The following is a 27066-nucleotide window of genomic DNA, read 5'->3' as shown; positions in this document are numbered from 1 at the left end:
GTTGGGTTGGGGAGGGTGGGTTGAAGGGAGGACAGCAGGGCAAAACAGGGTGGGCAGGAGAGACCTCCCTGAGAGGGTGCCTTTTGAGTAGACCTGAAATATGGGAGAGAACCCTGCAGATATTTGCAGGAAGAGAGGTCCAGGCAGAGAGAAAAGACCGTGCAGTGGGATGGCATCTGGCATGATCAAAGAACAGGAAAGAGGCCAGGCACAGTGGCTCACTCCTGTACTCCTAGCACTTCGGGAGGCCGAGGCAGGAGGATCATGTGAGGCCAGGATTTTGAGACCAGCCCCTGGCAAAACAAGGAGACCTCGTCTCTACAAAAAATTAAAAAAAAAAAAAAAAAAAAAAAAAAAGCCAGGTGTTGTGGTGCATGCCTGTAATTCCAGCAACTCAGAGGCTGAGGTGGGACAATCGCTTGAGCCTGGGAGATCAAGGCTGCAGTGAGCCATGATTACACCACTGCACTGTGATCCATCAGACTGGCCAACAGAGCAAGACTCTGTCAAGAAAGAAAGAAAAAGAAAGAAAGAAAGAAAAAGAAAGAAAGAAAGAAGAAAGAAAGAAAGAAGAAAGAAAGAAAAAAGAAAGAAAGAAAGAGAAAAACAAAGAACAGCAAGAGGACCAGTGTGGCAGAAGCAGAAACAGGGCTGGGGAGGGGAAAGAGTGAAAGATGAAGTGGGAGAGGTAAGAGGCAGGAGAGGTTAATATGGTTCCACAACCAAAAGTTTAAAAGGATCACTGCAGCTGATGGGCGGGGACTAGACTACTGTACACAGTCAGAGGAAAGGCAGGGAAGTCAGTGGGGATGTGTCTTAAAAAAGAGATGAAAATAGGTTGAACAAGTATGGTGGTAGATATGTAAGATGTGGCTAGTCTCTGAATATATTTTGAAAGCACAGCCAGCAGTATTTGATGACAGACTGGGTGGAGGGTCTAAGGTGTAGAGAAAGAGAAGAATCAAGATTTTCAGTGCGAGCAACTTGGGATGCTGAGTTGGGAAATCTTGGAGGAAGAACCCATATGGGGAGGAAGATTAGGAGCTCAGATTTGGACATGTCATATTTGAGATACCTTTTGGACATCCAAGTGGCGATGCTACATAGGAAGCTGGATATAAAAAGTCTGGAGTCCAGGAGTGAGGTCTTGGCTAAAGAAACAGATTTTGGAGATGTCAGCATATAAATGGTGTCAAGAGGCATGAAACTAATTGAGATCCCAGTGGAATAAGTTTAGATAGAAGGAGGAAAGGAACAGGATTTAACCATGAGGTACTCTAACAATTTATGTGGGGCTGTGAAGAAAACCCAGCAAAGGAGACTAACAGCAGGGGAAAAGAGGAAAGCCAGGAGGGTACAGTGTCTCAGGAAACAAAGGAAGTGTTTCCAGAAGGATGGGGGTAAGGCTCAGCTGTATTAGATGCTATTACCAATCAAGTAAGATGCAGACTGAGAACTGGCCAGTTTGTTCAGCATCAAGGAGCTTATCATCGGCCTTGACAAGGGCCGCTTTGGTGGAACCCGAGTGGGGAAGATCAACTGTGGAACGGGGACACGGGCCATGTTATTCTGGGGGAATTTTCTGGAGGGTGCAACTCTTGAAATGGGTTTTTAAAGGTCTAGGAAGGTTGGTTTGGCAGTATGCCAACAGGCTGGTTCCATATATGGGCCATAGCTTAGGGAAAAGTTGGGGCTGGGACAGGGAGGTAGAGTGAGCAGCCCTGACTGAGAGCAACTCAGAACAATTCAGGCCAAGACCACCCTTTCCATCAGAAATTTGCAGAAAGGCTCAGTATCTGTAGAATTCTGCCTTAAATTCCCAAGTGTCTGGACTCCCACATGCAGGTCCAAGCCAGGATGGAAGCAGAGAGGGAGAGTTTTCTGAAAGAGGCCAGCAGGGCAAATCAGGGTTACACAGAAGCCCCAGTGTGTGTAAAGGTATGCCTGAGTCTGGGGGCCTGGGTGGCCTGCCCAAACCCATGAAGACTGCTCCCCAGGCCAAACCCTGCAGCCGGAGCACTGTGAATAATGCATGAAGATGGCCAGTCCTGTGGCCCTCTTTGAGCAGTCCAAGTGAGCCCAGCAGTGGCCCTCCCAGCTGCCTGGCCCCCACCCACCTGAGTCAGAAGCCACCGGGTCCTTGGTAGGGCTGCAAGGCTCCCTTGTGTGTTTGCCGCTCAACGGGAGCTGTGCAGCTCCCCGGTTGTCTTTGCTGGATGTTCATTTGCCCCCATGCTCCCCTGGGCCTGGTCTCATCATCCTTGTTATTCTTTGGCACCCCCTCCCTTGGGCCAATGGCTGGAAATGTCCAGTGCATCCTACTCACAGTTTATTCCTTCCACTCCTGCCAATGCAGAGATGGGTGGGACCTCTCCTTTGTACCTCTCACCAAAGAGGGGAGGAGGTGAAGAGCTGGGTTGCCTCCCTGGAAGGATTTCTTGGTCAGATGGGAACATCAAGCAAGGAGCAGCTTTTCCTGCTCCAGAATAGTAACAGCAGCCCTAACCTCAGACCTCATGTCCTATAGTGACTAGGAGGAAATTGGGGGTTGGAGGGTGCAGGGAGGGGTCCCTCCATGCTCAAAGCTCAGATACTGAGAATGTGCCTCACTGTGTCCAGCCCCAGGTTCTAAAGCCAACAGGACCTTGACTTTTCTGGGACTGCCCAAGGGGCCAAGGCTCCTCTAGAGAAGGATTGCTGAAAATCCACCAAGAACCCAGAAAGGAAAGAGGAGAGGTGTGGGTTCCACCCTCCAACCCACGGGCAGCCTTCACTAGGGCCTCCATGGTCAATCCAGGAGTCAAGTCACACACTCCCACAGCTGAGCAGCAGCAGGCCCCTTCCACCACAGGTGAGGACTCCAAGTCCACAAACTGTTCCTGCTGCAGAAGTGACCCTTCCACACACTCTCACTTGAGCCAAAATTAGGACCTGTAGCTGTTCTTGGCTCCAGGGGGCTAAAGGTTTCCCATGTGATGCTGGAAAACAAAGCTAATGGTCCAGACAGGGCTCTGACCTGCAGTAAGCAGAGCTACTCAGCTCTGCTGGCCTTGGGTGTTCTTATTTAAGTTGTTTCTAAACTTGGCCTTTCACAAAAGATCCTTCTCTGCTGCTTCAGAAGGAATGGCCTTACAAAGCTGCCGGAGGCCCAGACAGTGGAGACAGTTCCACTTTCACTCTTGATGAGTTCCCTAGCCTCCAGACAGCCCCACTGCCCACTCAGGCCAGCTTCCTGTAGGGTACGGCTCTCACTGGCAACCAGACCGCAGCCCTGTCTTCCCTCCCTCCCTCTGCTCGCAGCCTGCTTCAGCACAGAGCTGGTGGGCAAGCCGAACCTGCCCCCGGCCAAATGTGCCCCTCATTAGTATGCTGTGCCTCTGGATGGAATAAATATCTAATCTTTCCCTTACAAGAGGATGAATGGGAAATCATTAGGCAACAAGCTCATGCATCAACAAAAAGCGATTTCTCCAACACAGATGTACTTCCCATGCTTCCCCCCACCTTGCTCCCAGAGCATATGCACTTGCTTAGTGCTTCCACCACCTAATAACACACAGTGACATTTTCTCCTGGAGAGAGACTATTTGGTCGCAAGGAAAGCAACAGCCAAAATCCCCTCTGGGTACTGTCACAGACTTTTGAACTCCAGGATTCATCCAGGAGGAAGGGAATGCAGTTTTCTAGATCAGCAGCAATTCAGAGAGACTAGGGTCATGGGGTGTAACTATGACCAGAATAGCAACCAACTCGGGAGAATTGGAGCAGTCCCTGAGGGACTTCACATTTTCCCGCGGACCATGGTGTTATGACTCCATATTTTCATGGACTTGGGGGTGGTCAGAGCTAGAAAGAGCCTCGGAGATGACCTGGCTCAACCTCCTCCTGCCATAGATGAGCAATTTCAGACCAAAGAAGTCTCACACCTTGCTTGGGGTGGTTGGGAGTCAATGCAAATCTGGGCTCCAAATCAGGTTTCATGAGACCCAGCCCATGCCCTTCCTACTGCCTTCCTAGTCTCTGGGTTTTTATAGGAAATTCTCTTGCCTTGTTTTTACTCTTTCCTTCCCAGGCCCCTGCCTACTCACTGCCTTCATCCTGTGCCTGTGAGCCTCTCTACACTGTAGGGAAGAGGTGAAAGACAGAATTTGGAGTTAAAGGCATTAAATGTCAAAGGGCACAGAGCAAAGACCCCCTCCCCTCTCCCAAAAGTTAGTCTTTTCCATGCAAGGAAGATCTAAGACCAGAAACAGGCAAACCAACAAGCAACATCAGCAGGAAAACCAGGGAAAAAAGAGGCCATTTATCAAAGTGTTTTGATCCTGAGCCAATTAACCCCCACCCAAAATCTCCCCATGGTACATAAATATTTCTATCTTAGAGGAGGAAGGAGACAAGGTGAGCTGTAGAATATAGGTCAGCCTTGTCCAGTTGCTAGCATATGTTTATGGTGTTTTAGTGTCAGCAGCAATACAGAAAAATTTGGTCTCTACAGCAGCCATCCTCCCCCTCCCTCCAGCCCCCACGCCACTGCCAACCCTGAGCCCATCTGGCCCTCATTCATCCTCATCAGCCGTCCACTGTAGCCACATTTTCCTCTCATGTCTGAATTGACACCTACTCATTCTCCATGAATATTTAATATCTTCCTTTCTGGATAAAGTCCCTGAGACCTTGAGGGCCTCTCTAGGGCTGCACTGAAATCTGAGTAGAGAGCTTTCCATGGAGTCCACTTGGCCTTGGGATGAGGGAATTAGAGTAGAGAGACAGCCCCTGGGACAGGATGAGCCACAGCAAGATGTTCATCCATGTCTGGCCAGCACAGGCTGGCATTGCCCTCCATCTTGATGGCCTGAAAAACACCAATAATTGCTTCAAAAGACTGTCATTTTAGAGTCCTACCCTGCTGATCGTCTGGATTTGAGACAACTTGGAGTTCACCAACATCCTTGACCATGGGTCGGGTTTCCCTAGGAGCTATTTTATGTTTTCTTCACAAAACCTGTGTCTGATGTACTTGAGGTGGGAGGGAACAGAGGTGAGATCAGGAATGGGTGCAAAAACAGGCCTCAGATGACAATTTATGTGCAGAATTCCAACTGCACGTTAAGCAGGGTGTCCACCAGAGCTTCTTGGCCTCCTGCGTGCCAGGCTGTAAGTGCATTGTTTATTCATTCATCACCCCTGCCTTGCAGGGTAGGTACTGGTGTTATCCCCAGTTTCCAGACGAAGCAACTCAGGCAATCTGCTCAAGGTCACCAGGCCAGTGAGCAGCAGTCCACCTGGGCCAGCCGGTTGCATGTGCTCCGAGCCCTCCCCCATGTTGCCACTCAGGAACTGGCTAACAGGGGCTCTCTCCATGCGTCCTGCCTCTTCCTGGGTTGGGGAGAGCATATATGATCATAGTCCCTTCTGCCACCAACGTTCCACCTCTTCTGAAATGTCATCCTCCTCTTGGTCTCCGATGGCTCTTCCTTCATTGACCCAGTCATGGAACACGGGCCTAGCTCCACCACACTCCAAGCAACACAAAGTGAGGAGCAGCACTTAACTGCAGGTCTGTTGTGATGGAAAGTGCCACTTCCCAGTGGCACAGCAGACTGCTGGTGGGCATCTGCCCCCAGCTCCCCACCACTCCCATCATTCTGTCGTCTTCCCTCTCCCTTCCCCACAAGTTCTAGGCCTCAAATCCAAACAACCACACGTCCCTCTTTAAATTGCCTAACTTCTGTCCAGCCCCAGCCCCATCCCCAGGTGTAGCTCAGTTCCGGCCCCATCTTCTCACATTTAAAACCCAACAAGATTTCTAACTGAATAACTGGCCATCATTTCCAGGAGCAGTGGGGACCCTAAGATTGTTGTATTGCCTTTACCAGGCTCCACCCTCCATAGAAGGCTTTTATGGTTTCAAATGGCATTTGCTTTCTCTGTTTCCTAAGAATTGCTATGGCCATTGGCATTTCTGTGGGGCTTGTAAAGCCATTTTCCTATATATGCAGAGAGGGGCCCCTCCTTAGGGCTTGGGTGGAGTTGCCACCTGAGATAGGAAGGGGGAAGCCACTTCTATCTCAACCCTCCCAGTTCTGCAAGTCTCCTGAGAATGAACCAGTCCTTCCATTCAAAATGAGGCCTTCCATTCAAAATGAGAAGGAGGCCCCAGCCAGGTGGAAGAATTGGATGGGGTCTCAGCCAGAAAAGAGACAGAGTGTTAGAGGTAAATGTCCATAAAAGAGAGGATGCCAATCCACAGGGACAGGCAGAGAGCTGCCAGGGAAAGAGCTGGGGAGGGGCCTGTGCAAGTGTCCTGGCCACCTGGGGCTGGAGACCCTGAGGCAGTGTTGTTTGCTTTGTCTGTGGTTATTTCCTTTTGCTCACCCTTAGTATTTGAAGAAGTTCTTTTTTATATTACCAGGCTCTTTCAGGGATGTGATGGGAACCAGGAGCAGGGTTGGGTCTACACTTGAGTTGGAGCTTTAAAGAGAATGCAGGGACAGAACATGAGGGAGCACCTAGAACCAGAAAGAAAACCCAAAAGGAAAGACGGAGAATGTCCAGGGGGAGAGACAGAGGGTCCAGCTTCAGCCACCCTGGCCACCTGCCAGCCTTCTCCAGGGCTCCTCTCTGCTGCCCTCAAAAGGCTTTGCACTTTGTTTGAATAAAAGAGGTCACTGCTTTGTAGAAGGAGAGGGGAGAGGACAGCCTGTTGCGCCACCCCTGCACCCACATGCACGGGAACAGCACTGGCCTGGGGCTCTTTCCCAGGGTGAGTCCATCCCTCCTCGAGCCTTTGGTTGACTCACATCTCTGTAGTGACACATTGGACCATGTGCTAGGAACAGTCCAACTTCCAGAGAGAAAAAAACAGCTCTGGTGGTGTGTCATGACAACATGATAAGCATTTCCCTTCTTGAGAAGTTGGGGACAGGGCTAGCTTTGTGACTTGAGGCACCTGCTTGAAAATGCCTCCTCCACATTGTCAGAGCCATCTCCAGCTGAGTCACTCCTGCAGGGCCCTGTGAGACACTGCCGGGAGCCCTGCCCAGCCCCTCCCAGGATCAATACATCAGAGGAACTAGCTGAAAGTCAGCTGGAAGCAAAAAGGCAGGAAGGAGAGCACGCGGAACAGCCAAGCTCAGAGTGCCTCGAGGGCCCTGGAGAAAAGGAGGTGTGAGTCAGGATTCTAACGCTGACAAGCTGTGCTGGGCGGGCAGGGCCCGGACAGGCATTTTGAAAGTAGGGGATTAGGGCTCAAGGTGACTTTGATGGGGGAAATTATGAGAACCAACCTTTCTTGGTGCTGCTGGGCCTTTTTGGTAGGTTTGTGGAGAAAAAGAGGCCAGGGGGAAAGGCTGGCAGTGAAGGCCTTTGTAACTCCAATTCCTGCTGAAAGGGCATTTTTAGTGAATCCTATCCAAGTGCAGGCAGCCATCCAGCTCTTTTTAGGGAGTGGGTGTTCCCTAGGAAAGTATTCCCCCAACCCTATTTGGAGAATTTTTACCAGAGAAACTCTGGCTGCGCTCATCTCTGCCTCCTGCAAGAGATAGGGAAGTAGAATCTCAGCAGAGCCCTCTGCCACCCACCCTGAGTCTGGCCAGACCCCAGGCAGCCCCATGTGTGTGTGTGCATATGCTCAGGTGCGCGCACACACACACACACACACACACACACACGAATGCACATGCTGTGTCCATCACACACCAGGGAAGCAGCAAAGGGCTCATTCCTGTTCCATCTTGTTTGATTGGCTTTCTGTCAACCCTCCTCCCCCTAGAGGACTCCAGTCCCCAAGAGAGGGACATTTTTTGGTTCCGCTAAGAAATTCTGTTTGGAAAAGAATTTCGAGGAGACCTTGCAGCCTGAAGATGATGCGCTTAGGAATAACCTTAAGTGTGATTATAGTAAAACCCAAACCACTTCCATGTCAGGTTGCATCTCTCATGTGTTGAGAAGGGAGAACAAAGATTTCATTCACAGGGAAGCTGAGGTCCTGATAATGGTGTAGCACCTTCAAGGCCACGCAGTCAGCTCTGCGCTGTCAGTCAGGATCCATGAGACCCTGCAAGGGGCATGGATCCAACGGCAGACTCGGTTCCAGGCCCCAAGAGCCTGCAGGTAAGCAAGAGTTGGAGTCAGGAGGCTGTGCCTTGAAGGTGGCTCCACTGTGTGGCCTGTCAAACCACTTCACCTCTCGCTTTCCCCCTTAGCCAAATGTGGACAAGAATCTCTACCACAGGGCTGTGACTAGGGTGCAATACAATTTCAATGAGACAAGGGCCTTCCTAGGTTCTTGCCGTGGTTTATTGCTCTTGAATCTAACAACAACAATAACTAATGTGTTTATAAATAAATTTCCAAAGACATGTTCTCATTTAACCTCAATATAGGAAGATATCAGTATTTCCATTTTATAGATGGGGAAACTGAGGCAATTCCTTGAAGTCACACAGTTTTAAAATGATAGAGCAGAGAACCAAAGCTGATATCATTTTCCTTACACACTATATAACTAACATATTTTACCCTTCTTTGCCTCAAGGTAAAGTTTTACATTCTTATTTTAGATAATTTAGAAAATACAGAAAGCCACAAAAAATACGTTTCACTATAAGCCCATTCTCCCAAGAATACTGCAACTCCCATTTCGATGAGCCCCAGAGTCCTCCTGTTGCTTAGAAAACAATGTGAATGCAGTGAAGGGAGAGGACTACCATGGAGGCTGTGAGGGGTTGATGCACTGGCTGGGTTGGGCCTGCAAATGTTCAGGATTAAGGCATTTTGGAGGAATGCTGGAAAGAAGGGAAGATGTGGAGTGAAGAACAGGAGGGAGGAGAGTGTGAGGTGTGCAGGGCCAAGGCTCCAAGGAGGGATAGTGAGGACAGGCCTGAAGATCTGGCAGGCCCCAAGCCAGCCTTCTCACCAAAGACCAAGGCCACTGCCCATCTCGTATCAGCAAGTCCCTGAGCATTCTGAGATGTTAGGAGTAGGAGGGGCCATGGTCTTCTCAGATGATGAGGTTGAGATCCTAGAAGACTCTCTGGAGAGTCCTACAACCTCACAGGGACTGCCAACCTCCCCCTGGGGGCCTTGGTGGCTATGGAGACATCGCCTGTCCCTCTCTGGCCAGTTAGCTGCCCAGTGGGCAGGGCGGTAGGGACAGCTTCAATGAAGGCCCTGCCTCTAGGCACGGACAGCGTGAGGTTTGATGCAGCTCTGTTCTCCAGCCAGGGCAGCATCAGCAGCTCCTTCAAGCCACACAACCCTGAGTGTCTTTCCAGTGATGTAGGAGGGAGTCCTAGCCAGCCACACCCTCTTTACCAATCCCTGAGTGCAGGTGCCCCAGGGGCAGGGACCCCATCTTGTTACTAATAACAACAATATTGGTAACAAGTCACCTTGCCTTTATATAGCACTATTGAATTTACAGAGCCTTTTTGCACACATTGTCTCATTTAATCCTCAGCAGGTAGGAGGAATTATCCTAATTCTGTAGATAGAGAAAATTAAGCTAAGAGAGACTAAGTGAATTATCTGAGGTTGCACAGCAAGTAATAAAAACATTTATTTATTTTGCTTGTCACTTTGTGTTGCTCCAGAAAAGATTTAGCTAGCTCATAGGACATGCGACAAGATTAAAAATAAGTTTAAAACATCATTAAAGAGTAGCAAAAAAATAAGTGAAAGAATGTGAAATTCTGGAGTCCAGCGAGTCCCCTACACAATGTGCACGCCCTGCCCTCCAAACCTGCCACACGATTGACTTGAAGCATTCTGGCAGATAACACAATAGGGGAAAGATAGTCACAGAATTCAGTGTCCATTAAGTAAAGACAAATCAGAGGCTTAGGAAACACAAAGCTATTCCTGGTTCTAGGACAAGAGGAAATTTTCTACCGAGGGCATCACATAGTGAACACCATCACAAGGAGAGATCATAGTGTGGTCTTTGAATTCTGAGACCTCATCAACACCTCTGTGCCTTTGGTTTTTCAGCTGCAAAGTGGGGGTAATTATAAAACCTAGCTCACAAATTTGTTGTGACAAATACATGAGAATCTTTAAAAGAGATTTTTTTTTTTTTTTTTTTGAGACAGAGTCTTTCTCTGTCGCCCAGGCTGGAGTGCAGTGGTGTGATCTCGGCTTGCTGCAAGTTCCGCCTCCCAGGTTCATGCCATTCTCCTGCCTCAGCCTCCCGAGTAGCTGGGACTACAGGTGCCCGCCACCATGCCTGGCTAATTTTTTGTATTTTTAGTAGAGACAGCGTTCCACTGTGCTAGCCAGGATGGTCTCGATCTCCTGACCTCGTGATCCGCCCGCCTCCGCCTCCCAAAGTGCTGGGATTACAGGCGTAAGCCACCGTGCCCGGCCTGAGAGAGGTTTTTAAAAACAAGTTACTGAGAGAATGTGTAAAGCCCCGTCAAACCCTGCTCAGTCAGAGCTCTAGAAGCATTGGGTGAACAATTCTCAGGGACAACCTTTCAGAAAACCAAGCTGGCTTGGCATGGTGGCTGAGGTAGACCCTGGGGTCTGGCTGCCTGGGTTCAAGCCATATCTCCCCACTCTTTAACGTAATATCTCCATGCTTGTTCTCTCATCTGTAAAGTGTGGGTAAAAATAACCCTTTTCCATAAGGTTGTTGTGAGGATTAAAGAAGAGAATTCACACAAATCTCAGCCAAGTGTCCATCGGCACACAGCAAGTGCTCAATGAATGCCAGCTATGTGTAGTATCTTTAAAGTTCTTCCTTATCGTCATCCAGTGTTAGAGGTAGGTAGTTCCTGGAATTTGGGACTGTCCATGTGCCCTGGAGCCCTGAACCCTGGCCTTGCATCCAGTAGGTACTCAATTTATACTTGTGGGATGGAATTGGAAAGTAAGAGAAAGGGATTCCAGCTTAGCCTGGGAGCTGGAAAACTCCAAGTAGAATCACCAGGGGCACACAGCCCTTCCAAGCCTCTGTTTTCTGATATGTGAAATGAACAGGGGTCTGTAATCTCTTGGGACCCTTGAGTTCTCACAGTGATCACCAGAGAGGGCTTTACACTTCAACTACTAACTGCAGAAGGGGCTTGGCTGGGAATTCTTTAAAGAGAGACGTCAGGCCGACCCGATTCCCACCTTTATCTCTAGGAAGGACTGGGCTGGGACTGAGTTGCTGGATGCCCTGCAGAACAATGGTGTGCACGGAGGGCAGTGATCACAGAGACATAGGAGCCATCCCAGGTCCAGGAATCTGTGATTTCCCGCTGCTGGACCTGGAAGAAAGGGGCCTGGGTATGCCTGGGAATGGGCTATTTCCACTCCCGTTTGGGACCCTGCCCCCTTGAGGAAGCGTTGCCTCAGCTGACACCAACAGGAGGTGGCTCTGTCTGGTGTGAGAGGAGAGGCAGATGGGGGTGGGGGAGGATGGAAGAGGTGAGAGAGGAAATGCTGACTGCTGTGTGGGAAGCCAGAGAAAGCTGGGCATCGCCTGGGAGAAGGAACCTGAGCCGCGGGGACAGCCGGGGAGCAGCAGGCCCCTCTGCAGCAGCAGCAGGAGCCCCAGGGACACCCCGCCGGAGGGCCTGGCATGGCCTGTGGGCTGTGGCCTCCCCAGATGCCAGGCAGCACCATTCCTGAGCAGGGAGGTTTCCAGGTTCATACAGTGCAAAGAGGCAGTTTCTCCAAGCCAAAGGGAGGATCTGCAAACTTCTGCTGTGGCACTCAGGCGACCCCTGGCACCAGGGCCGTCCAGTGCCTCGGCTTCTCCCTGGGCCTCCCTCCTCCCAGCCTGAGCCTCACTCTGTTTCTGCCACTCTGCACTTGGTGCCTGGAAGGGAGGAAATAACTATTAGTGTCACCTGCTTACCAATGAGAGACATTAGCTGGCTCTGGCAGAACATGCGGCCTGTAATTTTTGGAGGAGTTACAATAATGGAGCTAATTTGGCACTTCATCATCGTGCTCCTGGGTGAGCAGGGGGAAGGGAGGCCTGGGGCCTGGTTTATAGCAACCTCCCAGCAAAGAGCTGTGTACTTCCTGGGGAATCTCTGGGATCCTGGCCCCATGCTCCCTCCTTCCTCTCCCCCTCTCCCACACCGCTTGCTTCTCCTTCCAGTGAGGCATTGTCAGGATGCAGTTTGGAGATGGCTGAAGCCAACCCACTAGCGGCCAGAGGCAGCTCCACAGCAGGATGGAATAGGAAGGGGCCCGAAAGTGTCTGAAGAGTTTGCTCTGCACTAGATCCCTGCGAGGTGTCTTCAGTGCATACACTCATTGGGCTTCACGGTTCACCCTATTTTACTAATGAGGAGGCGAGGTCATCTGGTACAATGCTCTCATTTTACGGCTGAGGATGCACAGCTCAGGGAGTCACAGTGACTTGCCCCATATCATTCTACTGATTCGCAGCAGAACCGGGATTTGAACCCAGGCCTCTGAGAGCCAGCTTAATTTTTCCCTTCAGTTCTCTTACTGGGAACATCTGAACTGGAGCCTGAGAAGACACAGGATGTCCTCCCCAATCCTACTGATTGAAGGCGCTGCTGGGTAGGGAAGCCCAGGGCTGGGAGGGAAGAAAGAGCCAGCAAATCAGCTCAGCTTCCATGGGGCCCTGCAGGCAGGAGCTGGGGCCTCTGAAATCCAGGCTAGAAGATGTGTGATTCCCACCCTCTACCCAGGAACAACTCCAAGGCAGCTGCCTCTTCCTCCAACTTTTGCTGACTTAGACATCCATGGGGCACACCTGGCCCCTCAGCCCACCAGGCAGGCAGTGGGGACTGCACACCCAGTGGGCTTAGTGCCACCACCTGCCTCCATGTGGCAGGAGAATGAAAGGCTTACAAACAGATTGTATTCTTGCTATATGCACGTCTCGGTTTTCCTACTAGCAGCTGGCCATGCTCTCCCCATGGTTTCCTCTTATGCCTGTAAATCAGGGCGAAAGGCACCTGCCTCACAGGTAGCCACCTCAAGCATGACAATACTGCCCATCATCAGAAAGGGTCAGAGACGTTCAGTGAGTTTTACAGTCACACAGCTGCAAAGCAGCAGAGCAGGGATTCGAACCCCAGGTTCTGTGCCCAACTCCGTGCATCGCTCCTTGGAACTGTTTATACTAAAACTCCTGTAGCAGACTCATGGTTCTTCCCTTCTGGAATCATGAATCAGGAGTTCTTCACTGATGATTAGTCGTGGGTCTAGATGAAGGCCACCAAAATGCCTAAAACATTATGAGGCCAAGGGAAGGTTCTTGGTTTTGGTGAAGAGAAGGTGGAGTCAAAACTGATACAGTCTTAGAAGGCATAACCTCTAAATTATGATGTAATAGTAGGTGGGAACTAGGAGGGAAGGCATAGATGCCCCAGGAACTGGGTCAGCCATTTGGGAGGACTTCCTGAGTTCCGGGCAGGGGTGGAACACTGGAAAAGAGGCATTGATTGTTAAGCTGAATGTGGTCTTGCTGGGAAGCTGGGACTGGATAAGTTGGCTGATCACTTGGGGCCTCTTGCTTCCTAGTGGCATGTGATGGGAGTTGCTTTGCTCTGATCCTTAAATATCCTGCACCAAGGGAATGAATTTTGAGATCTGACACCTTCAACTCTCCCAAGAAGCCTGTAGAGATCACAGACCATCTCCTCACCCCTCCTCAAGACCTAAGGAAGCAAGGAAATAACAGTGAGGAATATAACTACACCTTTACAGGAGACAGGGGAAACACTTCACTGGCTCAAAACTTTTTCATATATGGGTTTCCTCCTCCCAGTCCTGGTGGCTGCGCCCCAGAGACCTCAGGTACAAAGATCTGTGCAGAGAGGGCCCGGGGTTCTTCCGCTGAACTGCCACATTGGGGACAAGAGTTTTGGCCCAGGGGTTCTGCCCCTGCTGGCCTAGCTTCTCCCCCTCCCTCCTTCCCCTGAGGCAGTGTCTGCTGCAGCAGTTTGGCACTTGGTGAGAGAATGACTTAACAGGTGACTTTCATGAGAAATGATGGGCTGAGGCCAGGGTGCTGCACTAGCAGGTTTAAGTGAGCAGGATGTATCCTCTCATAGTCTGTAATGCAGGGTGACACCATCCATTCATCTTCTTTCAAGAGAGGCAGGTGGGGGCAGGCAGAAGGGAGGTAAATATTCTAAGTCTCAGAGCTTCCTCTCTCATGCTTCTTGCTTCCAGAACACCAAGAAATTTCACCTTCAAAACCTACACGGTCCTCGGCAGCCCTAACCCTCAATAACCAGGGACAGAAGGTGGGGTGGAGTGGGGTGGAGCATGGACAGTCCCAGAGGAGGCTGGGTGGGATAGAGGAGAAGAGCAACACCTTCAGAGTCAACACACCTGAGTCCAAAGCCAAGCTTAGCACATGAGACCCTAGGCAAGTTATTTAACCTCTATGAGTTTCAGTACAATGTAGAGATAATTATGCGCTCCTCCCAGGCATAGACTATGAGTAAAATGAATGTAATATGTGTTAAGAGCTGGGTGCAGTGGCTCATGCCTGCAATCCCAGCACTTTGGGAGGCCGAGGCGGGCAGATCATGAGGTCGGGAGTTTGAGACCAGCCTGGCCAATATGATGAAACCCCGTCTCTACCAAAAATACAAAAATTAGCCCGGCATGGTGGCATGCACCTGTAATCCCAGCTACTCGGGAGGCTGAGGCAGGAGAATTGCTTGAATCCAGGAAGCCGAGGTTGCAGTGAGCCGAGATCGCACCACTGCAGTCCAGCCTGGGCAACAGAGCGAGACACTCAAAAAAAAAAAAAAAAGTGTTAAGTACCCAACATAGTGCCTACAAACTAGTAGATGCTCCATAACTATTAGTCTCCTCCTCTCTTGACTTTGGCTTTAATCACCAAAATAAATAGATTCAAAGAAGTGGAAGAAACTTCAAAATCCTGTCCAGAGTATGCGTGTTCAATTGGTTCTTCCAACTAGACAAAAGCAATGGTTGTCAGTTCCTGAGACTTCCCTGGGGCTTGTTAAACACAGATTATTGGCCCTGCCTTCTGGTGAGGGTAGGGCCCAAGAATTTGTGTTTCTGATTAGTTCCAAGTGATGCTGATCTTATTGGTCAGGAACACATCCTTGGAGATCTATGGCAATAAGGAATATTTACAGAGTGGTGTCAGATATCTTTGAAACACTGTCTTTGCTTAATACCTAATTTTCTTAAACCCTGCAAATTTGGACAAGGCAGCTTCTTTCTAAAATACAGCTACCCAGTGTGCCATGTGGTGCACAGGAAAAAGGCAAAGGGAAGTAAGTGGTGAGGGCCAGGACCAGTCCAGCAGCCCACATGGCTTCAATCCTTCAGAACCCTTGCTTGTGCCTAAAAAAAGAGAAGAGGCCTTTTATGCCTTAACTTTTGCTTGGCCTGATATTTAATGACTTCAGTTGCATTAGGACATGTTCCATGTCACAGAGATTCTAATAGGGTCTGACCTGGGGCAACCTCAGAATCTCTCGCCTTATATCACGAACTGAGGCTATGTAACACTCACCTGGGAAGCCTGTCAATAATGCAAACATCCAGGCCCCCCCTCCAGAGATGATGACTCAGTAGATCTTGGGCGCAGCTCAGGAATCAAGTCTCCACCTCCCAAGCTTCTAATGCAGGGAATATTCAGCCCACCCCCTGAGGAACACCTATGAGGCTCCACCCTGACACCATCTCAATAACCACAGCTACCCTCCTGGGGAGACCAGAGGCTTAGGTTAAGCAAGGGCCTACTCTTGTCCCCCTTTCATTTTGCCACCTTAACCAGGTGAGCCCCACAAAGCTGAGTTGCTCATTAATTCAACAAATACTTGTCAGCATCTGTTATACACCAGGCACTGTGCTCAGTACTGAGAATACAGTGGTGAGTAAAATATGGGGTTGAGATTAGGGTGAGGCGAGTGAAGTACCCAGGGGGCAGAATGGAAGGGGACACTCACTCTTGGATACATGCATGAACCTGACAGTGAGCACTTCCTTCACTTTTGTACCTGGGCACCTGCTTTGCCTCACCCTTGTCCTGGCCCTGGCAAAACAGACCCAGATCTGTCCTTCGGGAACACAGTTGGCAGCAGAGGGAGGCGCTGGAGGAAGTGGCCTGAGATGAGTGGATCTCTGCCATGTGAAGAGCTGGGGAAAGAACGGTCAATCAGAGGAAGAGAAAGTGCAAAGTCATGGGGCAGGAAGAGCCTGGGGCATTTGAGGAAGCCTGTGAGGAGAGCCCTGGCACGGGGGAGGCTGAAGAGTCAGCCCCGTTTGTGGAGGGCCCTGTAGATCTTGATAAGTGCTTTTGTTTTTATTCCTAGTGAAAGGGGATGCCATTGGAGGTTTTAAACAAGGAGTGGTACAATCCATTTTCCATCTGGGGAAGAGCACTCTGGCTGTTGTGTGGAGAATGGGGCGGGAGAGCAAGGGAAGCAGGGAAGGCAGATAGGAGGCGGCTGTATGCTGGCAGGGGGGTAGGCTTTGGCCTCCGTGTGGCACTGGAGATGGAGAGAGGTGGGTGGACTTGAGATGGAATTTGGAGTTAGAATTATCAGGGCTTGATGATGATCTAAATCCAAAAGAGGAAGGCAGATGTCCACAAAGATGTCTCATTTCTGGCTTGAGCAACTGGGTGGATGGATGGGCCAGGTTGGGGAAAATTAGAGGAGAATGTAAACAGAAAAGGGCAACTTTGAGCCTCTGAGAAGTTTTAGATTTCCAGCCACATGGCCATGTCATTTGGGATATATGAGTCTGGAGTCTAGAAGAGATGTCTGCGGAGGGGCCATAAACTCAGGAGCCATGAGTGAGGAGATGGATATTAACATTATGGCTGAGTGAGGAGAGGAAAAGCTTGACAAACTTCACTGTTTAGAGGCAGGGATGGGAGAAGAGGCTGGCACAGGAGACCTGAAAGAGGCAGCCAGAGAGGTGGGAGAAGAACCGGAAGGAAGTGGAGTTGTCAAGAGCAGGGCAGTCAACTCTGTGAAAGGCTGGAAAGAGCTTCTCTACGGAGCACCTTGCCGTGGCAAGACCCAGAGATTCTGGAGTGTGGGGAGCAGGAGGTGGGGAAAGATCTTAATCTTCAGGGTGACTGTCCCCAAAGAGATGATGGCAAGACCCAGAGATTCTGGAGTGTGGGGAGCAGGAGGTGGGGAAAGATCTTAATCTTCAGGGTGACTGTCCCCAAAGAGATGATGACGCTAAAGCCACTGTCACGCAGTGCAGGCATGTGCCTTTGGCTGAGACCAAAGCCCTGCCTATTTGGCATCCCCCTCAGGGCACTTGTTTGCAAGAAACATTCCTCAGCTGCCCCAGGAGACTCATCAGGAAACCAGGACCAAGGTATCTTCCCTCCTGCTGAGAGTCCCAGCCCCCACAGCCCTGCGAGGGGCAGAGAGCAGATCTCTCACCATGGAGATGTCTGCCCTCTCCCCAGGAGAAACTGGCAGCTGTTTGACAGCCACTCAGCAAGACAACTTGTGACAAGAAATTAAGATGGATTTTCATCATTAACTTCATTAATGTACCCTTTACTACCCCCACCACCCCTGTGGTTAATGAAGATGACAGTGGAAGGACCAGATCTGAAGTGAGGTCTTCGGCTCTGGGCTCTCAGGCACAAGCACTCTACGGCACAGACTTCCTGGCTTGACCAGGCATTGCTGCCATCTCTTCTAAAACTTCTCCAAACTCCACTCCTCTCAAGCTCCTTTCCACCCTCGCAGCCCCTCTTCTTCTCCACCCTCCTTTTAAAAAGTCATTAGGAAGAGATCTGCACCTCCCAGTGTGTTCTGACTCACGGATATTTGCCCAAAAGTAATGGTGCATGTGAAATACTAAGCCTCTTTTCAAGGGCAGGTTCACGAAGCGGAGGCTGAGAAAAAGTTTCCTAAATAAGACCATCTGTTTCTCTGAAGATGCTCAGATGCTGAAACATTTGCTTCCCGCTGATGTGCTTTAGTCTCAATGGGTCCCTAGGACAAACCCAGACTCAAGGATCTCACCCACGTCCTCCGTGCACCGCTGCTCCACACCGGCTTGGGGGTGCCCGCTTCTCCATGGGGCAGTCTTTAGCTCTGTGTCCACACTGCAGGGTGAAGCTGGAGTATACTGAGTTCGTATAAGGAGCCTCAATTCTGGTTGATCATTTATTCATAATGCTGCAAGGCCCTTGGGGCAGAGAAGCACTTGAGAGTAAAAGCAGGCATGGAACTCAGAACAAACAGAACCTGCCCCAGCACCCAGCAGGAAGCCCTGAGCGTCACAACAGACACATCCCACCCTGCCACCCCAGACACCCCCAGCATTCTTGCTGAAGCCCTAGGAGCCCGGGCCTGAGGCGGAGCAGGGAATCAACTCACGTCACCCAGGCCGGTGTTCACAGCAGGGGCCCCCTCTCGGCATCCCAGGAAGGAGTGCCCACTCCCACAGCTCCTCTCTCCCAGGCGAGAGCTGAGCCAGCTGTGGGAATGTGGGGCAGGCAGAGCGTCAGTCTCCACTCTCCTCCTGCAGCCCCTCACCCGGCAGTTTAGCACATCCTACTGGGTTCCTCTTGGAAGTCCTGACTTTGCCTTGGGGCAGTTGTAAGATTTCTCCCTTGGCCTTTACCACCCAAGGGCAATGGGAGCACAACCCCAGGCCAGACCAAGGGAGTCAGAGGAGGTGACCCAAGAGGGGGTGATGGGACAGCTGGCCTGGAAAGATAAGAGTTGTCCAGGATGGTCAGAGGGATGGAGAGGTTATTTCAGGTGGTACAAAGAACAAGATGAAGTCATGAAGGTGGGAAAGATCTTGGAGCATTTAGTGAGGAGGTGTCATCAAGAGGCAGGATGGTGTCATGGCTGAAAGTGGGGGCTCTCAAGCTTCCGTCCACATCCTGGCTGTGCCATTTAGTAGCTGTGTGCCCTTGGGCCACTTGCATAACCTCTCCGTACTTCAGTGTCCCCAGGTAAAAAGTGGTAATAATAATAGTAGCCATCTCACAAGGCTTTTGTGAAGATTATATGACATCATACATATAAGCACTTAGGGCAGGACAGCACATAGTAAACACTCAATGTTATGGTTATTATGGCTGGAGTGTAGGGCACCTGGGGCAGAACAGTGGAAGGTGAGGCTGGCTAGAAAGGCGAGGGCCACCCGGTGAAGAAGCTTGAATGCCATGTGATTCTGTGGATTAGTGATTTTTCGAGCCAACTCCTAAAAGTTCCAAGGAGGGAGCCCGAGGGGTTGAAGGTACTCTGGGTGCCCTGTTTCTGAGCCACTCTTCAGCTGCTGTATATGATTGGGCTTTTGGATGATACTTCATTTGAAGAAGAGGCTTTCCAACTACAAAACAAGTGTGAAATGAGAAGCCACTGAAGAATTCTGAGCAGGAGACCAACCACCTGGTTACAGCAAGGAGGATGGATTGGAGGGGGTCACAGGGGGAGTTAGAAAACTGCAGGGATCTGGCAGAGATGGTGCAGGCCAGAGCTGAGGTAGTGCAGCGAGGATGGGAGGAGAGGGCCTCAGAGTTTGGGGACACTCAGAAGGGAGAAGCTGTGCAGCTTGGGAACTGAGTAGCTGTGGAGGCCGTAGCATCTGAACTCATGCTCACTTTCTCCCGGCCCCTGCCACCCATTCTTTACAAGCTGCTGAAGTCCCAAACTGCTGCAAGTCCTCAAAGGGCTCTGCTTTTCACAGGAAGCAAAATCCAAGCACTCCCAAGTCCTCCCTTAACCTCCCTCTTACCCTTTGCTTACTCTGGTATCACAGCCACCATCCGATTCCCCCAGCCAGACCCACAGCACTCTTTGCTAGCCTCTCTGCTGAGAGCTCTCCTTCCACTCTTGGCTGCTCCTCCCCATCTTTCAGGACCACTATGAGTAAAGCGGCCGCACACCCACTCACTACCCTTGGTCAGGTCCCTGGCTCCCTCGCTGCCCTTGGGTACCATCTTGCTTAGTGTACTTTTGTCTTCCTCCCTTAGAATACAAGTTTCTGGAGGGCTGGGACTTTGTCTTATCATTACTGTCTCTCCAGATCCTCCAACATTTAGTGGGTGTGTGACAAATGAATGACACACATGAAAATGGTCTCTGGTGTGGGTGTCTGGGTTGAAGGTGACACAGTGGACTGAGTAGGAAGTAAAGAAGGAAGGGCAGGGGTAGAGCCAGTCTCCCATTGTCTGCAGAATCAAGGACAAACTCTCAAGTGTGGGCTACGAGGCAGGCAAGGCTGGCCCTTGCCTGGGGCCCTGTTTCTAGCCTCATCTGGGAGCTCTCCGCCCCTGTCATCACCATGCTCTCAGCCACAGGGAACCTCTCATGCGCCCCGAACACTCCCTGCCCCTTCTGTGTCTTTAGGCACTGTTGATCCCTCTCCAGAGAAAAAAAGCAAAAGCCCTTGCTTACTTTTTTCTGCCAGAAATCTACTTTTACTCACCTTTCTAGATCCTATCAAATATCACCCTCTTTGGGAAGCCTAGCTTGAAATCTGGGGCTGAGTTCCTTCTTCCTTGCTCTGCACGCCCACATCTTGTCCACACCTCTATTACTGCACCGATCAAACCAAACAGTACTACCTACTGACATGCCTTTCTCTTCCCTGCCCCTGTTCCAAGACCGTGAGATCTTTATAACAGTAGTAATAATTATAATAGTTGCCAATACTTACTAAGCACCTACTCTGTGCCAGCCGCTGTGCTAAGTAAGCACTTTGCACAAATTACCTCATTTAATCTCTGTGGCAACCCTAAGAGGTGGGTCCTATATTCATCCCACTGTACAGGTTAGGAAGCCAAGATTATGAAAGGTTAAGTAAGCCATACTACTCTCTTAGGAGTACTTAAGCTTTCATAGTCTTAAGAGCTGGAAGCTGGATCTGCCTGACCCCAAATCCACATTCTCAACCATTTGTTCATTAGCCAGTATTTGCTGAGCACTTACTACACATCAGGCACTGGGCTACACATGAGAGGTATAAGGATGAATAAAACCAGACCCCATTTGTGCCTTCAAAGAGCATACAATCTGGTGAGAAACACAGGCATTCATCATGTAGTCCCCAGATCAACTTAAAAGTTAGAGTTGTAGTGTGTGCTACGAAGAGGAGGCCTGTGTTGCTATGGGAGGAGATATCACAGGGGCTGGCTCAGCTCCAGGTATCTGGCTTCCACATCTGACTCATCTCTGTACCCCCAATACAGAGCCCCAGGCCTACAATGCAGGGTTGCTCAGTGAATGTTTCTTTAGCCATTGGAGTCCAATTGGCTTCTACCTCATCTCTCTTCCAACCCCCCCTACCCTCCCACAACCCCTGGGGAACTTAACAGCACTTCCTGCCCAGTGCTTCTGAGATCTTTTTAGGTCTCCTATGGCTTTCCTGAAAGTATAGCGGATGCTTCTCTGCTGATGATGAGAGATTCAGACAAGCCACTTAATGACTAAGAGACTAGAAGTGTTCTGTAAGAAATGGGGAAGCATTGTTCTTGCTTTGCTTAGCCTGCATTCCCAAGATGGACTCAGAGGCACTGACGCCACTCGCTGCTTATTCAGGAGGAAACATGACTGGCCTTGGAGAAGAACAAAACATTTGAGGGGCAATGGGAACTAAAAAAATGGGAGCATTTGGATTTCAAAACAAAATTGCTAGATTCCCTGAGGCAGGCGATAGACACCACTTAAGCATCCTTGGGTCGTCTCAGTTGGTGATGGCTGATAGATTTTCCAGTTGGAATCTTGGGTTCTCATGGCTGACAGGGACCTTGAGGATAGAGCATCTCATCTAGAACAACCCCTTCATTTTATAGCCCAAGGACCAGAGATGGGAAACGATTTGCTCAAGGTCTCACAGCTAATTGGGGGGCAGAGGGTCTAAAGTCCAGGTCTCCTGCTTCATGGTTCACTGCTCTTTCATGGGCAGCCCACAAACAGGATCTCTTTTTCTACGCCCAGGACTATGTGACTGCATCAAGGAGAGAGAAGTGCTTTAATCAGTTGTTGCAGATGGGCCTCTGAGAAGCCAGGGAGCACAGTGTTGTGCTATAGATAGGTGAGCCTTTAAGAATCTTACTCTCCAGATGCCGTGTGCACTGCAGCCAAGGAGAATGCTACTAATATGGGCAGCGACATCAGGTGGACAAGTTGCACTAAAGGACAGATTTCTCCAGAAGCCAACATCCTGGCTTCCCCTCCCCTGCCAGCAGGTCCACCTCCTGCAAGCACTAGCCAAGACTTTCAGCCAGTTGCTACTGAGCTCAGATCTACCCTATCAGCTCCTAGGTTGGAAGTCTAGAGGGCTACGCTGGTTTCTGCTGCTTTCTGGACAGCAGTGACCTCTCCTGCACCAGAGAGCTCATTACCAGTCAGGGGCCCTGAGGCAGCCTTTCCTGACAGCAGGTGAAGATGAAAGCAATAATGTGCTAGCTGTTCTGAAGCCCCTGGTCACCCCTTGTTTTATTGAAGTCCAATGTCTCAAACACCTCTAACGAGGATAAAAGGCTGGTAAGCCATGTGGGATCTGACTGAAACCTCCTGAGACAGGGTAGTGCAGAGAGAGGACCTGGTGAGGGCCGAGCTGGGGCCTGGCTTTCCAGAGAGAGAGAGTGACTGCCAGGAGATGCTGACCCTCTCTGTTTGCTTAGCTCTCATCTCTTATTTACTCAAAATTAACCTGTTTATTTTCCCTTATTAAATAATCCAGTCCTCCGCTGCTTGTGTGTGCAGGGGAACAGTGAACCAAGAGCTGCTGACTTGCCACCAGGCACAGTGAGGGCCAGCCACTCCCCCGTGCGAAGCCTGGAGCCAGGCTTTTGTCTTCTGGCCCTGGTTTCCTCCCTGCCTCCAGGTCGTAGTGGGATCTTGAGCCAGTCCTTTCACCTGGCTGTGCCCACGGATGGAGGGTGCAGTTCACTTTTGGGTGCACGGGCCACACCACACTGCAGACCCAGCACCTGCATGTCGCCAGCTGCCACGGTCCTATGAGAAAGAGCAGGGGTCCTGCAAAAACCAGGGAGGTCCGCGGGTCACTGCTCCCCTGGAGGGAGCCATCCTGACAGCAGTTCATAGAGCCTGGGGCAATGCTGTTTACCCCAAGGGACCCCTCATATCCCCAGGCAAGCCTCCCAGGTCCATAACAAATCAACTCAGACTCCCCAAAAAGAGACAGCCTGTGAAAGCGCAGGCAACTCCACATCTGTAGGACTTGGTGGTGGGGAAATGGTGACAGCGGCCTTTTGTTTGCTCCCTCTCAGAGGGGCCACAGGAGCTTCCAGAATTCTTCCCAGGGCCCTAACTTGATCATAACACTGCGTGAAGAACCACTCCTTCCAGAGTTCTTTTACTAAAATGTGAGCACCCCTTTCTGCAAGCATTTCTGTAGCTGCTTTTGTGTCCTGCTGGGCATGCTGAAGCACAAGCAGGTGCAAGGCAAGGACCCTGTCCCAAAAGGGGCTCTCGTCACTAGATGCTGGGGGGCACAGCTGCAGGGCAAAGGGGACTTGGTGACTCCTGTGAGCTGTTCGAGGACAGAAAGCCCTGCAGGGGTGTTGGGGAGAGATGCTTACTGTGGTCTGGACCCTGGGCAAGGGTCCATGGGGGTGTGGTGTGGGGGCGTGATGTAGGTATAGGAGTATCCAAGCAAAGAGGAGAAGGGGAGGCATTTTGACAAAAAGGACCAACAATATACCAGCCATGTGGAGCAGAGGGTTGGCACAGAGAAGGGAGAGAGCAGCAGGTGAGGAGGTAGGACAGGGCCCAGTTGCTGAAAGCCCCAAGTGCAAGCTAAGAAGATGAGCCTTGATCCCAGAAGCCAAACAAGGGGAACCACTGAAGGTGTTTGAGCAGTGGCACAGATATATGAAAATCTGGCACCAAAGCACTCACTAGTCGCACAGCCTTGGGCCAGTTATTTAACTTCACCAAACGCTAATTTTCTCCTGTGTGCAATAGGGATGATGAGAGAGAGAGAGCACCTACCTCGCAGGGCTGAGGTAAGACTCACCGAGATAATCTAGCAAAGTACTTAGCAGAGGCCTGGCACACAGTCCACGTGCAATGGGTTGGTTCCTAGTACTGTGCTCACTGAATCTAAAGAGTTTCAGTAACTTGGGGCTTGAAGGGTTATTAAGGGAAGTAAAGGGGCTTCTCTTTATACCTCAGTGCCTCTGTGAGACATGGAATATTTAGCCAGACGTGATGCTGATCTGCCCCCTGCCGCAGGACCCATGCCAGGGCACAGGGCACTTGCTATGTGTCTCTCTCTTGACTAGGGGACTAGGGAGCCAGGAGATGCACCTGAGTGAGAAGGGGACTCCAGCACCTTCTTTTAACTGGTTACGCCCCACTAGACCATCTGCATGTCTAGGGTGGGGACTGCATACTCTCCGCAAAGCATGGTGCCTCTGGCAGGCACTCTGTAAATACGAATGGAAACACAAATGAACAAGTGGATGGAGTGTAAGCCAAGGTGCAGAAGGGTGAGGGTTCCCTTGAGCAGCTTCCTAGGTGAGTTGGAAGGGCACTGCTCAAAAGCGGAGTGCAAGGACCACTCTCTCGAGAGTCACAAGTCCAAGCAGTTGGCAAGGCTTGTAAACCTGAGCAAGTTATTCGTCCATGAAATGGAGGGGAAAATGCCAACAAGCCTGCCTCGCAGAGTTGCTGAGAGCCTCACAGCTGGAAGTGATCTTCATGGAGGTGCTTCACAGGGGCTGGTGTGGGATGGCTGGCTCTGTGGAGGTCACGGGGTTCTGTGTGCAGGAGGGGTGGCTGTCTCCACAGTGTGCCCAGCCCTGGCCCCAGCCAGGCCCTTCCTGGGAAGCTGGGGGTATTCACCTTCTGCTGTTCCTAGAATTTGATTTGGGGGGTGACTTTATTTCGGGGGCCTGGACAAAAAGACAAATCTAGGGCTAGGAAAAAGTGGGCGGTGTCAGGGCCGCCTAGAGGAGAGTGCGGTGAGCGCAGGCTCTGGAGGTAGGGGGAGATAGGGCTTTGGCTTATTCTCCAGGGGGGAACAGGGCTGTAGGAGTCTCCAGGAGAGGGTGGCTCTTTGCAAGGAGAATGGACAAAAACCCTGGTGTCACCCTCGACTCTTCTCTTTCCCAGAAGTCATTATCTCCTTAGAGAGGTCTTCTCTAGCTAAACATTCAACAACTGTAGCCTCCTGCTGGTCATTTTATATTCCACTTCTCTGCCTTTTGTTCTCCTTGATACTTTTGACTATCTAACTTATATACTTACCTCATTTATTGTCCTTCGCCCTAATAAAATGTAAGCTCCACTCGTAAAGATGGCAACAATAGACACTGGGGACTACTAGAGTCGGGAGGGAGGGAGGGGGCAAGGTTTGAAAAACTAACTGTTGGGTGCTATGCTCACTACCTGGGTGGCAGGATCATCTGTACCCCAAACCTCAGCATCATGCAATATACCCATGTTACAAACCTCTATATGTACCCTCTGAATCTGAACCTAAAATAAAAGGTGGAATTTTAAGTTGAAATTTATCTTTTAAGTTCCACGAAGGCAGGGATTTTTGTCTGTTTTGTTCTCTCCTATATCCTTAGCACTCAGATCAACACTTAGCACATAACAGGTGCTCAACAAATAGTTGTTAACTGACTGAATTACTGAATGGATGGATGGATGGAGCGCCTCATCTGAAATCACCCTAAACGCTGACCTCTTCCTCCTGAAACCTGACTCTGGAAGCCCTATGGGAGGAAATGTCTCCATATCTTGGAGTCCCTCCTCAAACTTGTGGGAGGAGGCTTCACCATGACAGCGCCCTCCTTCATCAAATGGAGGAAGCAACCTGGCAAGGCACTGTTTAATGCCACAGATGGGTGTGCTTACTGTCTTTGAGGTTGTCCTATTCTCTCAGAAACTCCCAGGAATCCCTGGCCATGACAATTCTGGGGTCAGGAGAGGCAGCAGAGCATGTGCTCTGGTGCTGGGTTTATTTTTAAAGGATGACCACATTTAAGGAGAAAAGAGAAAGTGGACCTGAGGCCTGGCATCAAACACTTGCCATCAGATGGGATGGAAAGTGTTTGTCTCCTTGGTTGGCTGTGATTGACAAAGAACAACTGCACTGAGGGGCAGAAGCAGAAAAGAATCATGGACCTGCTGGGAGAGGGGACAGCTGAAGTCTAGAGCATGTGTCTTGTCCAGGACGCTGTCATGACCACATGCCTGGATGGGCAGGAAGTCAAGGGGGTCAGTGACTGAGAAGGGTGGGCTGGAGGAGAACAGGAAGAGACCACAAAGGGGCTGGTGGTTTGAGGCTGCAGCCAAGGGACGCATGGAGAGCAAGTCAGGCCAAAAGCAGAACAGCAAGGACCAGGGTCAGAATGTGGTTGACATTGAGAGGGAATATTGGAAGGGGAAAATTGTACTGAAGAGGCAATATTGTTTCCATTGCCTTTTATACCCTGTTACTTGCAGCATGGAGGCCAGTCCCTTAGTCTTAAAAACACAGCACTGTGTCTCCAGGAGCCTCCTGCTGACCCCAGAGCACCCCAGCAGATGCTGCACAGGACATGAGGCCCATGGTCTGCAAGCCCCTCATCTGCCCTCTTGTGTGCTTCTTTGCAGGAAAGCGTGGACTTGGGAGAGATCATGTTCTCCCTCTGCTACCTGCCCACAGCAGGCAGGCTCACCCTCACAGTGATCAAGTGTCGGAACCTCAAGGCGATGGACATCACAGGCTATTCAGGTACCTCTCTTAACCCAAGTGGGCTGCCAGCAGCCCAGACATTAGGATTTGGAAGGGTGTTCGGGGAGAAGGAGAAAGAATCGTCAGCATTCTTAGAATAGAAGCACCAGCTCTGGACACAAACTGCCTGGATTCGAATTCCAGTTCTGCCACTTCTTTGCTGTGTAAATGATTTGGTTTTCTAGTCTGAAAAGTGGGAGTAATAATATCTTACATGGGTTGCTTTCAGGAGAAATGAGTTAATTCATGTAAATGTTCAGAATGGTGCCTTACACATATAAGCACTCAGTAGATATCATCTGTTGCTGTCATTCTTTCTCTTAGAAGAGATAACAAGAAGTAAATATATAGGATTTAAAAATTAAGGATAAGTTTTCTTATTTATGTGAGGCCCCAGGACTTCCGGAAGGG

The 27066-nt window shown here is 50.4% G+C and overlaps 1 protein-coding gene across 3 annotated transcripts in view; it reads left to right on the top strand.

The window, feature by feature from the left end:
- SYT6 (synaptotagmin 6) overlaps nucleotides 1–27066 on the top strand; it is a 63384-nt gene that overhangs the window by 23603 nt on the left and 12715 nt on the right. For all 3 annotated transcript variants that reach the window (XM_031003877.3, XM_055356259.2, XM_055356267.2), the window contains exon 4: nucleotides 26535–26655. In XM_031003877.3, the coding sequence (XP_030859737.1) occupies nucleotides 26535–26655 (121 nt within the window). The remainder of the gene's footprint in view (nucleotides 1–26534; nucleotides 26656–27066) is intronic.

Source organism: Gorilla gorilla, chromosome 1, assembly GCF_029281585.2.
Source record: "Gorilla gorilla gorilla isolate KB3781 chromosome 1, NHGRI_mGorGor1-v2.1_pri, whole genome shotgun sequence".
In the NCBI taxonomy this organism is placed as follows: domain Eukaryota; kingdom Metazoa; phylum Chordata; class Mammalia; order Primates; family Hominidae; genus Gorilla; species Gorilla gorilla.
The sequence above is the reverse complement of the archived record's forward strand: the minus strand, read 5'-3'. Positions and strand labels throughout refer to the sequence as shown.